We start from the raw sequence: 15,821 nt of genomic DNA, 5'->3' as shown, positions 1-15,821 counted from the left end.
AAAGCGGAAAATAGACCACGATACTTAATATCCGTTTCAGACAACAACAAAAAAATGTTTTACTACATAGCACTCTCACCTGCTGATCATAGTAATTTATTTTGTCCATGGCCTCAGAGGACAGCTCAATGTCATCAGCGCCATAGACCTTCTGGGCTATGGTTCTAATCTTCTCCACTATCGGGATCTATCACAGGAGAGTATTTTACTGTTGTTGGATGCTTTGGTGAGCATCCAGATACATACTGTAAAATGGACGGTCACGGGATAAGTTAATTGGAGTCCAAACTTCCCAGACACGCTAACTCAAAACAGCTGATGGGTTTTTTGGGGGGGGGGGGGTAATTCCACACATCAGCATTCTCCAACTCCCCCCCCCCCCCACAAAAAAAATCCAAACTTGTAAAAGGGAAAAGTAATGAAAATAAATTGCGACCTTACTCTCACCTCAATGTCGTAGAGGAACCGGAAGTTGTTGGGTCTGCTGGTGGCCGCTTTTGCGGCCCGGGCAAGCTCCACAGAACCTCGCCCTCCCTGTGCCCAGTGGTGGCAAGGCACGGCGTCAGATGCCCCGCAATCTTTAGCCAGCTCACACACAAGGTCTATCTCAGACTGGGTGTCCGTCCTGAAACGGATCAAGCCGTAAGTAACCACGACAAAAAAAAGTCACCTACAGTTAAGAAATGATTCTTACTTGAAGACGTTAAGCGCCACCACGACCGGAACCCCAAAAAGACGAGCGATCCCGATCTGCTTTCTCAGATTGCTGAGGCAGCCGTCTTTAACGAGGGAGAGATTCTGCAAGAAAATGAAAGACAAATAATTAATGGAATTTGATTTATTTTGTACGACATCTCCTAAATTTATTTGAGCAGCTCTGTTTTGCCCCAACCACTTCTGGTTGTCATCACAGCCTTGACAATTAAGCCACACTGCTCCATTATTTAGTCAGCTGAGTCTGCCTTGGAGCGGGGCGGCGCACCCGATCCCGGCCCGATACGGAGGTGCGCAGGTAAAGTCCTGAAGGAGAACACCTCCACATTACGGGAAAACCACATTCAAAATTGGTTTCAGCTGTCAGTCAAGTGACTACCGCTTCAGCAGGCAAAATGAGTGGATAATATGTCAGCGTGTAAACATGTGAGAGCCACACAGGAAAAATGTAGATGCGATAAAATGCCACCAAAAAAAAAGAATACACCCAAATTAAGCCCAATTGAAATTAAAGTAAATTTTGGCCACATGAAAAACTGTTTGACGAATTGTGCGCGTATGCGACTGTCACGGGTTCGGCCAAACCATTGACTGCATTACAAAAATGAGCAAATGACTGAATCGATAATTGAAGTCTTGCCTCACTTATAACGAATTTAAGGAACTGTAATTGGGGCTGCAAGCGGCCTGACTTAAAAGCAATAACTAAGTGCAGACAAATACGTTTTTGCTTCTATGCCAGCTGAGATGTAAAGTGCCTCGTACCTCCTCGATGTATTCTCTTGGAAGTGGCGCGCCGGCTGACACCTAAAAACAGAAATAATTAAACTTGTCAGAATTTGGCATCAACTTCTTAAAATCTGATTAGGATGACAAAGGGCAATCGAAAAATGTTTCTAAAAAATCTCTGTCAAACCAAAACATCAGTCAGCCCTTTAAACCTGCCCTAATCAGTTCATTGCTGAGTCTGACTGGACATCTGTGGTGCATTTGGATAGTTTCCCGCCGCAGGTCCTAAATTCAATCTCATGGTGCATGCGTACATTTAATCAGTTGTTATTGCAGTTGGATCTCCATAAAGAAATGTTCAGTCTTCTCCCAAACTTGATTAGGCGCAGTTAGTTAACAGCATGACTCTCCAGAAATATCAAGTAACATTTCTGTAACTTCAGAATGACAAAACAATGGTGGGCCGCTCAGTCGGAACTTACCTCGGGGCCTCCGCCGTGCATCTTCAGAGCCCGAACGGTCGCAACCAGAATCACCACATCAGGCTTCAAGCCTGATGTGCGACATTTAATGTTGAAGAACTTCTCCATCCCGATATCCGCCCCGAAGCCAGCTTCGGTCACTGCAAATAGATACAAATGATAAATTAAATAATGCGCAGTTAGGTTAGCATTAGGCTAGCGGGCGTTAGCCAGATGAAATCACAGTTTGGTTCATCGTTTGTGCTAATTGTTTTTTTATTTCATTTGGAGGGGGAACACTATCAATAAAAGTATTTTTATTGTCTTACTAAATATATTTTGAGGTTAAGAGATGTTTCACTGCGGTCTCTCAAAGAGCCACAAGGCCTCCGATAAAGGCGCCTTGTTTGAACGGGTCAAAGGAAAGACAATATGGAGTCCATCTAACACAGTGGCCTTGTTAAGATAAGCTTATCCTGTTGCGTGATACCGCTAGAACAACATTAGCTTGTCGGAGCCAATCTTGAAGTACTACAGCGGTGCATTTCAAAGCTAAAACCTGTCCAGTAGAGTTTGAACAGAGTCAAGTACAACAGTACCAATCTCAAAATATTCATGGGAGAGACACTACAATGTGAAGGCTAAAAACAGGTTGATAGGACTTCAATTCAAACTGCAAAGAAAATAATCTAATTGTTGCATATGGTTTCCTCCTCTGTTTTAGTTTAACAGTTACCATTCATCGACTCGATGGGCTCTGTGACCAGCCGACAAGACGGAAAGCCCCTCTCGCAAATTCAACATGCTTGTCACAGTGGTTGCGAGTTGATCCTCCCACGTAATACAAGCTAAGCGAATTATTTTTATAAAATTCTTGAATAATCGAGGGTTTGATTTTTGTTTTTGAACAAGGCATCAAAACCTTCTGAGAGGAAAGAGCAAACAGCTAATCCACTTAACATTTCAAATCTAATAAATGTGATGACGTTCACAGGAAGCCTGTTTGAGGGGTGGGGGGGGGGGGGGGGGGCAAAAACAAAGCAAAGCAAGTGAATAGGTGTGATTTGATTACATGGCAACATGTGGCCGAGTGGTAAGCGGGTTGGAATCCCTTCATTTGTGAGGGTTAATATAGATCTATATTAAGGATATTTACCAAAGAGCTGGAATGCAGGATTTCAGTCAATAAGGACTCCATTTTAGGGTCAAGATGACTTGAAAACAAAAATCAAGTTCATCAAGAGTTCATTTTTCAATGAGAGGAGTTCAGCTTTAATCTTTGTTTAAATTGTTGTGAGCATACTTACATATTTGTGTGGATTGGGCCAATCAAACATATTTAATTATTTCATTTCATTACTATGGTTTTAAGGTTGGGCAGGAAGTTGATGGGAGTGGGAGGAAGTGCATTTGCTTGGGGGAGAAGGGAGAGGTCATCATCATCATGCATCCCAGCTGTCGTGGCGGGGGGAAGACAGGCGGGAATCGAGTTCCTCACATACCAGAGTGTCGAGTAACGATCATGCAGACAAGTAGGCCTCGATGACATCCTGTTTCATTTTCCCCAGACTCAAATATTGTGTTTACCCAGTTAAATGATTGAACGTGACGGCATTAAGCACAGATGACGTCTGACCTCAAATGACACCCATATTATGTCAGAAGTTCACAACAGCTGACTGCCCGTGTTAAATGCGCTCAAGTATTGTTTGGTCACATGAGAAAATTGAAAGTATACATAGAAAAAGTTAGACAGTGGTTGCGAAAGGTCTGCCAAGCCACATGCACACATTCCAAACATGCTTGTGCTGCCAAAGTAAACGTAGACAAGAGCAGATGGATAGATAAAAATGGAAGTACTCATGTATGCCTTGGCGTTGAAGGGATTAGTGTGGTTTACTCCAGAATTCCAGAGGCTCTTAAGATTATCAATTTACTTCCTTCCTACGAAATCTTTCCATTGATTTCCTCGAAAGCGTCACCGGTTAGCCACGCCAGAGTAGCTCACCCACAAAGCCGTCCTGTCCGACCAACTTCAAAGCCAGTTTGTCTGCGAGGACCGAAGAGTTGCCGTGAGCGATGTTGGCAAAAGGCCCGGCATGGACAAACACCGGCGAACCCTGCGGCGACAAAAGAGAAGACACACCAGCATTTAGTCGGACAGCGTAACCAACGGCAACTGGTTGAAATTGGAAAGGAGCTTTTATTTCACGTGACATGTGCTTGTGTGCTGGCAGCACTTACAAAAAAAAGTTCTTAGGGGCCTTGCAACCTCATCGCCAAAAACCACAGTGGCCCACGTGTGCCACCCCTGAACTTTAACTTCACTTGACCGTTTCCATATCCGCATTAATGATGGTGCCGTAATGGGAAGTTATGAAAGAAAAAGTACAAGTGTGTCAACTATTCACCAGATGGATGTGAGGATTTGGGGGGGGGGGAGGGCAAACCGAGGTCGTGAACAAAACAGGAAGTTGAAGTTTCCTCTTCTCCACAAAATTAATACACAGGAATACTATACATCTTCCATTAGCCCACTTCACATAGTGTGTGTGTGTCTGTACTTAAAAAAAAAAAAAAAAAAAAAAAAAAAACACACACACACACACAGAGATAGAGGCCGCAAAGGACCCAAGTCAACCACGCTGCATGGAAAATTCCCCAAAAATGGCCCCACTGGCCACGATAGCAACTCCCTGAGCAGAATCTCAGGAAACGGCTCGCACAATAGGACCGCAGCACTTCCTCCGAAAAAACAAGGAAAAGTGGAAAAAATAAGTCATCACAAATTTTCACTTTTTTTTTTGCTTTACAAATCAAAATTTGGGATTCTTTTGAGTTCGTATTACTGTTCAAACTCCACAAACTATAAAGCAGACATTACAAGAAGTTTGACTTTAACGACCCACTAAAATGAAATCGTGTCTACCGGACATCTGTAGCAACATGGCTCAACTTTTAGCGGCCGTCAACATGCTGCTTAACAGCTCTTTAGATTGAGAGCCGGGGATGGAAGGAGTCAATATAACATCTTTTAAGAACTCTCCAAGGAGCATTTGCCGTCCGTCTTGAAAGCAGAGGCCGAAGGGGCCAAGCCTTTCAATTTCCCCTTGTGTCGTCGCCTTGTTTATCCTACGAGGATATTCAAGAAGGGCGTGGACGAGCGGTCATGTTGCATGGCGACTCACCTCCAGCGTTTGCATCAGCGTGGGCTTGATGGCGTCCTTCATGAGCACAGCCAGCGCCCCGCTCACACCCTGATGCAAGACAGAAACATCGGTTGGGTTAGTGAACAATAACACACTGTGACGTTTATTTTAAAAATTGGTCTCATGTTACCAAAATGTGAAAAGAATGATTTTACAGTGTGCTTGAATACCAATTCTAATTGAGTCAGTATTTTTTTTTGTGGTGAATTCGTCAAAACAAGATGTTGTGCAAAAAGTACCGAAATGTTGGAAGATTCAAGGGTCAATAATTTAAGAAGGTAATGATGTCATAAGGCTGAGGTGGGGGCAGACTAATGTCATTTTATAGGGGAGCCTCCTCTGCCCCTGAAACATGCCACAGTCCTCCATGGGAAACCAGAGCCAGAGACCTGCTGGGAAGTGCACAAATGAGGGTTTTTTTTGTTTGTTTTTTTTGAATCAAGGTTGGATTTACCGTGTTGTTTTTTTTTGGCCAGTTCAACCGCAAATCAGGGACATGTGTATTCATATAAAGCCGACTTGTCACAAATAAAGACTTTATCGTCAAAATTTTAAACACACGTGAAAGGAATTCGCATTTTCCCCTGCGGTAATGCGGAGACGTAGCCGCGATCAACTGAGCGGCGGAAGTGGGAAGTGGGAGGGAGGCTTGGATTGTCTGTTCTCACACTGCAGGGATGTAAAAGATCTAACACCCACCAGGTCCTCTGCGGTAACAGGCCGTCCGGACCGGCTGGTCCCCACCACCAGGCGCGCCAGTCTTTGTTTCATGTCTTCCGGGCTGTCGGTCAGAGCCAAGATGGCCATGATCTCGCTGGCCACCGCAATGTCAAAGCCCGTCTGGAGTGGGTGACAACAAATGTGAACCACAAAAAAGGCAACGAGGGGATTGATGCCTTGAAGAAAATTGCAGATACGATGTCATTCAAATAAATATATAGAGAGAGAGCTTGAAAAAATTATATGTTGGGTTCCACCGGGAAACGTATAGAAAACCCGTGTTGAAAATGTATCACACTTCTTGAACCACATCAATCCACCAGAATGTTTGCAAAACCCTCAGGGGCTATCGTGTATCTAGTGGAGGATGAACCAACTGACGGCGATAAATGCAAGCGTATGCTGAACCGCTACGTTAGGTTGATGTGGGTGCGTTATAATTTTTCCCCCTTCCTCAAATAATAGCTCTTGCTTATGCTCGCCGGCTTCCTATTGAAGGAGAAATGTTTACATGCGAGATTTCATTACCTGTCCTCATGGCAAAATTATGACCGACATACATCTGGGAGGGAGGGAGGGGGGTCATCTATCAACTTTAGGGGCTGACCCATTAGCATTGCCTTCCAAACCCCAAAAGATACCGTAATTTTGAAAAATAGCAGCTATCGTTGTAGCATTAGCCATCCGTAAAAACCCATGACCCTCAGCTCGCAATCTCCCATGAGCCTCAGCAAAGTGTAAACAATCGCGTCTCTTAAACGAGCTCCTATAAAAAGATCAGAACTGACTAAAGTTCGATCTAACGCATTGGTACTACTTACCTATGTTTCCCTTCCATATCGATCCGTAGATTTACTCGAAACATTAACAGAGCAGCCTATTTTGACATGAAATAGCCTCGCGCGTATAGCAGCTATCGTTATAGCATTAGCCATCCGCAAAACCCCATGACCCTCAGCTCGCAATCTCCCATGAGCCTCAGCAAAGTGTAAACAATCGCGTCTCTCAAACGAGCTCCTATAAAATGATCAGAACTGACTAAAGTTCGATCTAACGCATTGGTACTACTTACCTATGTTTCCCTTCCATATCGATCCGTAGATTTACTCGAAACATTAACGGAGCAGCCTATTTTGAAATGAAATAGCCTCGCGGGTACAACAGCTATTCGGTGACGCCCCCTGACTACAGTTACCGTAATGCTGGGAAGCGATGCGACCTTGTAATTTACTAGTCGTACTAAAACATTTTGGCAGAGCACTGTGTACAACCAGTATGGATCAACAAATTTATCACTTGATCCATATATAAGGCGCACCGGACTATAAGGCGCACTGTTGACTTTTGATAAAAATTTAGGTTTTTAGGTGCGCCTTTTAGGGCGGAAAGTACGGTACTCAGGAGCGACTTAAATATGTCTTTTTTTTCAAAAATGTTCAAAAAAGAAAAAAAAAAAGGTGAAACCGCGATAAACGAACCGCAATGTAGCAAGGGATTACTGTAATTTGAATTTCAAGTGACGACAGCAGCGCAACGTCGCGTCAGCAGCAGCTCGTCGAGTCAATCTTTGTCCTTTATATAAACAACCGCCGCGCTGCTGACGCAGCGTCGCAACAACACGACCAACACTGACGCGCGACCGCGACGTCGCGCTGCTGTAAACAATCGCGTTTCTCAAACGATCTCCTATAAAATGATCAGAACTGACTAAAGTTCGATCTAACGCATTGGTACTACTTACCTATGTTTCCCTTCCATATCGATCCGTAGATTTACTCGAAACATTAACGGAGCAGCCTATTTTGAAATGAAATAGCCTCGCGGGTACAACAGCTATTCGGTGACGCCCCCTGACTACAGTTACCGTAATGTTGGGAAGCGATGCGACCTTGTAATTTACTAGTCGTACTAAAACGTACTAAAACATTTTGGCAGAGCACTGTGTACAACCAGTATGGATCAACAAATTCATCACTTGATCCATCTATAAGGCGCACCGGACTATAAGGCGCACTGTCGACTTTTGATAAAAACTTAGGTTTTTAGGTGCGCCGTATAGGGCGGAAAATACGGTACTTAAGGGCAACATGAGAGCACCAAAATGGCGGCATCAATGTGAACTGAAGAAAAAAAAAAACTAACATACAAACCTCTCTGATTTGTCCTTTTTCAGTGCTGGCCTGTCCGACGGTGATCTTCCTCAGAAAGCGGTCGTTTGTATCTACCACTATAAAATAAAAACAATAAAAAGATAGAAATATATATGTATATATATTAGGGGTGTAACGATACATCGATACACATCGATATAATGCTCTACGATTTATTGGCATCGATGCTAAACGTAAACATCGATTTATATCGCCGTGTTTGACCTCGGACATTAGACGCGACTTTATTTTGAAATCCAGTTCATTGTTGCTTGGTTCCTCTTTCCGGGAGCAGTGCGCGCCGCGGCGTTGTGTTGTGAGCAGAGCAGGCACGTGAAAGGGGAGTCGACAACTAGTACGCGGCTCCTGGGCTGGTGCTATGGCTAGTGTTCAAAAAGACGAGGAAATTTGCTCCCCTTTAGGCTTCAAGTCATTCGTTTGGAAGCACTTTGGATTCCAAAGAAAAGATGGCTCAACCGACAAGACACGTGCAGTTTGTAAATCCTGCCATGCGGTGATAAAATATTCAGGGAGCACAAATCTCGCCGCACTTTTAAAGAAAAAACACGACATCAAAGTTCAGTGTTAAAATAAGCACTTTGTATACTGCAATACTCTTGTAATTTCCTAAATAAAGAGTTTGCAGTACCTTGTTGATTTTGCGTTTGAATTGTTATAAATCAGGATATTGTTCTATATTTTTTATTAAAAAAAAAAAAAAAAAAAAAAAAAAAAAATCGATCGTAGAGCACTATATCGCGATATATCGGGAATGAATCGCAGCAGGCTTTAAGATATCGGCAAATATCGTATCGTAGTTCTTTGTATCGATATTATATCGTATCGTGACAAAACCCGCGATTTACACCCCTAATATATATATTTCAAAAATGTAGTTAAATGTTACGTTATACAACAAAAAGTACCAATGTTAATTTTAAGGATGAAAGCTGTTGTGTTTTACCTCGCTGCCAGGTAATCTTGTTTGGGTCGAGGTCAAGACGAACAAAAGAAGACACTTCCTGGGGTGTGAGCGAGGCAGGGTCGCTTTTGTTGATGCTGAGACGCTGGAATGAGAAGACGGGAGGTGTAACACAAACTACACTTGTCTCAATATTCAATTGAAACCTAAGAGAAGGACTTCCAACTTTATTTCTGCTTCTGTATTAAAACCAATTCTTATTTATAGTTGTGTTCACAATAAACTGAAGACATTCTTTCACAAACTACCGTAATTTTCGGACTATAAGTCGCACCGGAGTATAAGTCGCACCAGCCATAAAATGCCCAAAAAAGTGAAAAAAAACATATATATGTATATATATCAGTCGCTCCTGAGTATAAGTCGCCCCCCCCACCCAAACTATGAAAAAAACACGACTTATAGTCCGAAAATTACGGTACATCAACTCAGGGGCCTCATGAAGTCTTCAGTGCTGTTTTTTTGGGTGGCTGACAACTGAGGACCCCTAGTGGACAAAAAGATTATCCCACTTACACACAGCCTAGCAACCTGGATGGGTGAAAATCTCCTCGCTCCGTTAACGGAAGGGACCAGTCTGCTGTACAAAGCCTTGGGTTGAACAAAAAAAGACATAAAAAAGTTCATTTTAGGGAGTGCGAAGATTTTTGGTGAAATGTTGTTTATACCTTGTCTGACTGCGTGGCCTCATGAAGCATCCTGGCGTCGATGGCCGCCGCCACCAGGTTGTTGGCAGCGGTGATGGCGTGAATGTCGCCCGTCAGATGGAGGTTGAACTAAAAATAATTTGCCAAAGACTTTTAATTTTTTTGGGGCGATGGCTAATCCCGCAAAGGAAGAAGGCTGTGTGCGTCTCACCTCCTCCATTGGGATAACCTGAGCGTAGCCCCCTCCTGCTGCTCCCCCTAGACACAAAAAAGGCAAAGCAAAGTTAGAGGTTGACAATAAGACAGGAGTGCTCAGCGCTGGACTCTGAATGAACTGCCCCCTCCATGACGCTTCAGGGGATGAAATGACCAACTAAACCCCTGTGCACTGCTTACCTTTGACCCCAAAGGTGGGTCCCTGAGAGGGTTGTCGTAGACACGCAAAAGAGTTGAGCTTCAGGTGAGCAGACAGAGCCTGGACTAAGCCGATTGTCACGGTGCTCTTCCCTTCGCCAAGTGGGGTCGGCGTGATTCTGACAGAAACACACAAGGCGGTTTAGCTTTGCATTTCTGTACGAGCGACGGGTAACACAAACCGACTCACCCCGCCACCAGGACGTATTTGCCGTCCGGCTGTGTTTGTAGGCGCTCTAACAGGGAGAGGCGGACTTTTGCTTTGCTCCTGCCGTAAGCTTCAAGCTCTTCTGGCAACAGACCGATCTCCTCTGCCAGCTCCTCCACTGCCTTTGGGGTCTGTGCTCTGGAAATCTCAATGTCACTGGCAAACAAAAAAATGAACAGGGAAAAAAAAAAATGCATGAGATTCAAATAATTCAAATTTACATAATCTTTAAGCTTCAAGTACCTCGGCACAGGCGTCAGGGGCTGGAGTTTGAGGTTGCGCAGTCGCCACGGTCGGTACTGCTGCTCCTGGATCCTCCGACTGCTGCTGTGCACCACGTTCTTCGAGACAAACCAAACCAACAGTAACACTGGAATGCAAAATTGAAGAACCGAGTTGTCCCGTATTCTGTATTTTATACCTGCATTCTGTATGCTGCCGTGAGATATGCCAACCCGGATTTTGAAGACATCACGGAGTCATCTGAAAATCAAACTGACATCTTATGGACCCGTTCTGCACCGCTTGGGGACCATTGTTTTACGGTACCCGAGTCTAGGCTGGGCTCCCAGCGGATCACCGCGGCCCCGGGCCTGATCCAAGTGGGTGGGATGTCAAGATTCTCTGCACCGAGTAACACCACAGCATCAGCCTCCATCACCTGGCAAAATAATTAACATGAGATGAGTCTGAAAACAACAAGTCAACTATAAGCCACTGAAAATGGTACCTGTCTTTGTAGGTTCTTGAAACTGGAATGACTTTTAAGAGCTGCCATTCCATTTCTCTCCAGCAGGCACTGCAGGGCCACTCCAAGAGGTCCGTCAGCACCGATCAGGAGTACTGTTTTTCCTTCTACCGAGGAGTCTAGAGCCAAATAGTTTCATTTATTATATATCACAAGGTAACACGTGCAGGGTTAACTCACCGTGTTTCTGCAACAGATCCATTACAGCGCCAGCAAGAGGCGGGACAAAGCCTTTGTTCAGGTCGCCTTGCACCAAACGACCCATGTTCAAATACGTTATCCTTTTGTAGACAATGGAAAGAAGCAAAAGTCTTGGATTAGGCTTAGTAGCAGACATAAAAGTTAGAATTTAATTCGTCTACATTTAGGAAAAGTCATGTGAGATACTTTTGGCCTTTATTAAAAATGGACACAATGTTTGTTTTCACCAAAGCCTTGCAAACAGAAAAGTAGCCCTACTGTGATGGGGATTTGGCGCCTTCTTGTGGCAGCTTGGTGCCAAGAAACTGTTATGAATTAGCACAGTGGTCCCCAACCACCGGGCCGCGGACCGGTACCGGTCCGTGGGTCACTTGGTACCGGGCCGCCAAGCCGCACAGAAAAAATATATATATATCGACGATCAATTAATTCAGGTCAAGACACTCGTCCCGGTCAGGTGACATGTTTCCTCAGTCGAGCCCGCAAAGCTAATATGTGGCGACAGGCTAACTAACCAGGCAATGAAGCATTCAAAACTGCTTCAACACATGGAGACCAAGCATCCTGCAATAAACGACAAACCTTAATCATTTCGGGTGTCTTTGTCTCCGATTACGTCTAGATGGGACCGGGTCGTTTCTGAGAAACAAACTCAGTGCTCCCACTAATTCAACGTAATGGTGAGTTTTATTTTTGTCATTTGTACTTGTTTTTATGTCAGTCGTATCATTTTATTTCATCGTATTTATATATTTATTATAAATGCATTATTTATTTATTTATATAAATGTATTATTTATTTATATAAATGCCGGTCCGCGAAAATATTTCTGACATGTAACCGGTCCGTAGGCGCAAAAAAGGTTGGGGACCACTGAATTAGCACATCTCGACCTGGGATAGGAGCTTTGTAAATCGACACAAGTTAGCCTAAGAGGCAGAAGAAGTCACGAGAGAGCTGTACACACACTGAGGGTGCTTTTTTTTTTCTTCTTTAAATCAAATTATCTGTACGGATGGGAATTTGCCTCAAGGCTAGGGCATTTTTCTTCAACATTTTTAATGATTAAATAATTTGACCCATTGTGCATCATTTTACCCATCCACGTCCTTCTCAGGTTTGAGGGCGTCAAGCACTCGGTCGGTGAGAGAAGCAGGGGGGAGGTGGAGGTAGATGCCGTGCACCCCGGGGTCCTGGTTCAGCTTCAACACCTCCTCAACAATCTATTCATGCGGACAAAGCAAATATGTAAGGAAACTTGCAGACACAAAACAACCAACTGAAAGAAATGAAAACTGAGATCATATAAAAAGAGAATCGCTGTAAAGTAGAAGTCAAGCACACAAAAGTTATTAAACATTAGTTTATTTGCCTATGCTGAAAATGCAACAAAGTCAATTTGGCCTAGTGTGTAAACATCAGTGAGTCACAGTTGAGCAATTACCAAATTGGATTTAGCAGTTCCGATGCGGTTGATCACATGACGAGCAAACAAACAGCCAGCGGAATGCTAAGCGCAGGCACAGACTTGCTAAACAATGACGGGTCTGATGGGTTTTGCTTTTTTGATTCACTTACTTCGTCTTCACTGCGATCCTTGGCAAGACAGGTCTGAGTGACAATTAAGCTCGCCTGCGGGGGAATGTGAAGAAAAAGCGATTCTCGGAGACTTTGTATAGAACGGTGAGGAAGAACAAAAGGGAGTTATTTGTTCAAATGAGAATTACCTTTCCTGCTATTTTCTTGTTGATCTCCATCAGGGTGTCATCTTCACCCACCTTTGAAATAAAGTTACTCTGACGACTAAATCAAATGACATTTTAACTGAGTGAAAAAAGTCATACACTACCTGTATAATGGCAAGCAGTGGCTGGACACCTGGATTCTTTCTCTGCAGGGCCACGATTGCCTCTTTGGTGCTGTGAACCACATCTCTGTGACGGAAAAAACGGGACATAAATATTTTAACACATATTGTCTAAGGCTCAATGAATATGGATTTGGACTGTAACAATTACAACACAACTGATGTTGCTAGGCAGAAATGATCTTTCAACAATGAAACGAGATACAAACATTGTAGCATCAGCCAACTAGTAAGTAACTTAACAAAACATTTGAGGAAAAGTCATAGAACACAATAAACACACGTTTGCCAGCAAAGAAGTAATAAATGAATAACTAGAATTTTGCAATTTCTGGAGAAATTGCGTGTGAAGGCGAAATGTATGAATAACTTCTTCGGGGAATGCTGCAGAACGATGTTGAAACGTGTTGAATTACTTGAGAAATGTAGAATATTTGGAGAATTTGTGGTGAATTTCAAAATAAAAGATGTGAAGTTTTTGGTAAGTTGTGGAATAGGGAGAAAAATGATGAACAGTTGAAAGTTGGAAAGGGTTGAATCGGTTGAAAAATGTAGAAATGAGAAGGGAATACGGAAATATTGGAGAATTGGGTGTGAATTCCAAAATAAAAAATGTGAAGTTTTTGGTAAGTTGTGGAATAGGTAGAAAAATGATGAACAGTTGAAAGTTGGAATGGGTTGAATCGGTTGAAAAATGTAGAAATTAGAGTAGAAAAACGAGATTTTAGAGAATTTTGGTTGAATTTCAAAATAAAAGATGTGAAGTTTTTGGTAAGTGGGAAGTTGTGGAATAGGTAGAAAAATTATATAACAATTGAAAGTTGGAATGGGTTGAATCGGTTGAAAAATGTAGAAATGAGAAGGGAAAAAGGAATTGGGTGTGAATTTCAAAATAAAAGATGTGAAGTTTTTGGTAAGTGGGAAGTTATGGAATAGGTAGAAAAATGGTGAACAGTTGAAAGTTGGAATGGGTTGAATCGGTTGAAAAATGTAGAAATGAGAAGGGAAAAAGGAATTGGGTGTGAATTTCAAAATAAAAGATGTGAAGTTTTTGGTAAGTGGGAAGTTGTGGAATAGGTAGAAAAATGATATAACAATTGAAAGTTGGAATTGGTTGAATCGGTTGAAAAATGTAGAAATGAGAAGGACAAAAGGAATTGGGTGTGAATTTCAAAATAAAAGATATGAAGTTTTTGGTAAGTGGGAAGTTGTGGAATAGGTAGAAAAATGATGAACAGTTGAAAGTTGGAATGGGTTGAATCGGTTGAAAAATGTAGAAATGAGAAGGGGAAAAGGAAATATTGGAGAATTGGGTGTGAATTTCAAAATAAAAGATGTGAAGTTTTTGGTAAGTGGGAAGTTGTGGAATAGGTAGGCAAAAGATGAACAGTTGAAAGTTGGGATGGGCTGAATCGGTTTAAAATTGTAGAAATTAGAGGTGAAAAACGAAATTTTGCGAAATTTTGTCTGAATTTTTAACGTGAAAACGTGAAATTTTTGAATTTGGGAATTTTGGGAATGTCGATAATCCTTCCGAATGTGATTAGAATGTGTTGAATGATGTGAATTTCAAATTGGAACGACGTAAATGTGAAATGTTGAATGTGCCATTAAGAATGAATGGGGAAAAATTTGGCGGAATTTGGGGAATTTTGCGGAATCGGAAAATTATCGGAATGAGAAAAATACAAGCCACCCTTTCCTGAATATTTGGAATACGTGAAAAGTGGAATGGAGTGAATTTTGTGAAAGAAGAAGCGGGACAAAAAAGTGAGGAGAATAAAATAGAAGAATAATAATAAAGTAAATGGAGTAGAATAACATATGTGTGAAGGCCTTCGCCTTCACACAATTAAGTGTCGAGTACCCAGCTGCTACACGAGTCACCCGTTGCGCATTTATATGACGACACATTTACACGTTCAGTGAATGAAAACATAAATGATTAAATTATTGTATGAATGATTACATTGAATGATACATTATCTGACGACCTGCGTCATAATTCTATTTTTTTTCTGACGATTAAACGATCATGTAGAACAACTAAGAGGCGAGGTTACATCAGCTCACGGCGGAAAAAAAGTCTCTGATCCTAATCGGGAAACGTGCGTGTTTGGCGGCTAGCGAAAACGGCACAAACAGCGGAAGTGTCGACCAAAATACTTCCTTACCTGAGAGAGTGATCGAAGTCACCGGCGTCTCGTTTTGGCAAACACTTTCCGAAGTAGTCGGCCAGTTTGGCATTGGTGCCGCTGTTAGCCGTATCGCTCGCCGCTCGCACCACAAGCCGGCTGTGAGTCGCAGCAGTCGGCTGGCATCTCTGCGGTGCCCCGCTGACCCTGCTTCCGTGTCGAGCATGTTGTATCCGAAGAGCAGCGTTGCCACAAGCGCTGCGAATTACGGATGATTTCATTCTCGGTTCTTTGTTCCTTTTTAAAAGCAAAAAGTTGGTGAGCACTTGGCAACTTCTGCCGGCGAGGTAGCCAAACTACCAAAGGAAGATATTAGGGTCCTGATGGAGGCATGGTGCCTTCATATACCGTAGGAAATATGGAATTCTGGTAGTGACAACAAGATACAAAACAATTACTTCACTGGTTCTTCTATATCAAACAAATTGTTTTAGGTTTATTTACCTGACATGTTTCGGCGGGTTCTTCCGTCTTCATGAGAGTGATGAAGGCGGAAGAACCCGCCAGTAATTGAAAAGGAAAAACAAGATGAACCTAGTACAACTAACAAGATACAAAACAATCTATGATTGTTG

General features: G+C 42.7%; 1 protein-coding gene across 5 annotated transcripts in view; it reads right to left on the bottom strand.

Annotated features, from left to right (window-relative positions):
* mthfd1l (methylenetetrahydrofolate dehydrogenase (NADP+ dependent) 1 like) overlaps window positions 1–15,809 on the bottom strand; it is a 19,859-nt gene extending 4,050 nt beyond the window's left edge. The window contains exons 1-26 of one of the 5 annotated variants that reach the window (XM_061271020.1): window positions 15,691–15,809; window positions 15,226–15,612; window positions 13,034–13,118; window positions 12,912–12,962; window positions 12,763–12,816; window positions 12,283–12,407; window positions 11,163–11,263; window positions 10,965–11,101; window positions 10,784–10,895; window positions 10,656–10,717; window positions 10,478–10,575; window positions 10,217–10,390; window positions 10,009–10,145; window positions 9,824–9,870; window positions 9,634–9,741; window positions 9,482–9,556; window positions 8,948–9,050; window positions 7,984–8,060; window positions 5,813–5,953; window positions 5,093–5,161; window positions 3,913–4,024; window positions 1,926–2,065; window positions 1,480–1,521; window positions 695–798; window positions 448–625; window positions 80–187 (exon numbers count right to left, since the gene is read on the bottom strand). In XM_061271020.1, coding sequence (XP_061127004.1) covers window positions 80–187; window positions 448–625; window positions 695–798; window positions 1,480–1,521; window positions 1,926–2,065; window positions 3,913–4,024; window positions 5,093–5,161; window positions 5,813–5,953; window positions 7,984–8,060; window positions 8,948–9,050; window positions 9,482–9,556; window positions 9,634–9,741; window positions 9,824–9,870; window positions 10,009–10,145; window positions 10,217–10,390; window positions 10,478–10,575; window positions 10,656–10,717; window positions 10,784–10,895; window positions 10,965–11,101; window positions 11,163–11,263; window positions 12,283–12,407; window positions 12,763–12,816; window positions 12,912–12,962; window positions 13,034–13,118; window positions 15,226–15,467 — 2,682 coding nt within the window. In that variant the 5' untranslated portion in view covers window positions 15,468–15,612; window positions 15,691–15,809. Of the gene's footprint in view, window positions 1–79; window positions 188–447; window positions 626–694; window positions 799–1,479; window positions 1,522–1,925; window positions 2,066–3,912; window positions 4,025–5,092; window positions 5,162–5,812; window positions 5,954–7,983; window positions 8,061–8,947; window positions 9,051–9,481; window positions 9,557–9,633; window positions 9,742–9,823; window positions 9,871–10,008; window positions 10,146–10,216; window positions 10,391–10,477; window positions 10,576–10,655; window positions 10,718–10,783; window positions 10,896–10,964; window positions 11,102–11,162; window positions 11,264–12,282; window positions 12,408–12,762; window positions 12,817–12,911; window positions 12,963–13,033; window positions 13,119–15,225; window positions 15,629–15,690 lie in introns of those variants that run through there. The other 4 variants (XM_061271021.1, XM_061271023.1, XM_061271019.1 and 1 more) reach the window with 4 other exon arrangements.
* Window positions 15,810–15,821: the final 12 nt, after the last annotated feature.

This window comes from Syngnathus typhle, linkage group LG22 (assembly GCF_033458585.1).
Source record: "Syngnathus typhle isolate RoL2023-S1 ecotype Sweden linkage group LG22, RoL_Styp_1.0, whole genome shotgun sequence".
In the NCBI taxonomy this organism is placed as follows: domain Eukaryota; kingdom Metazoa; phylum Chordata; class Actinopteri; order Syngnathiformes; family Syngnathidae; genus Syngnathus; species Syngnathus typhle.
Note: the sequence above shows the minus strand (reverse complement) of the source record. Positions and strands in the feature narration are given on the sequence as shown.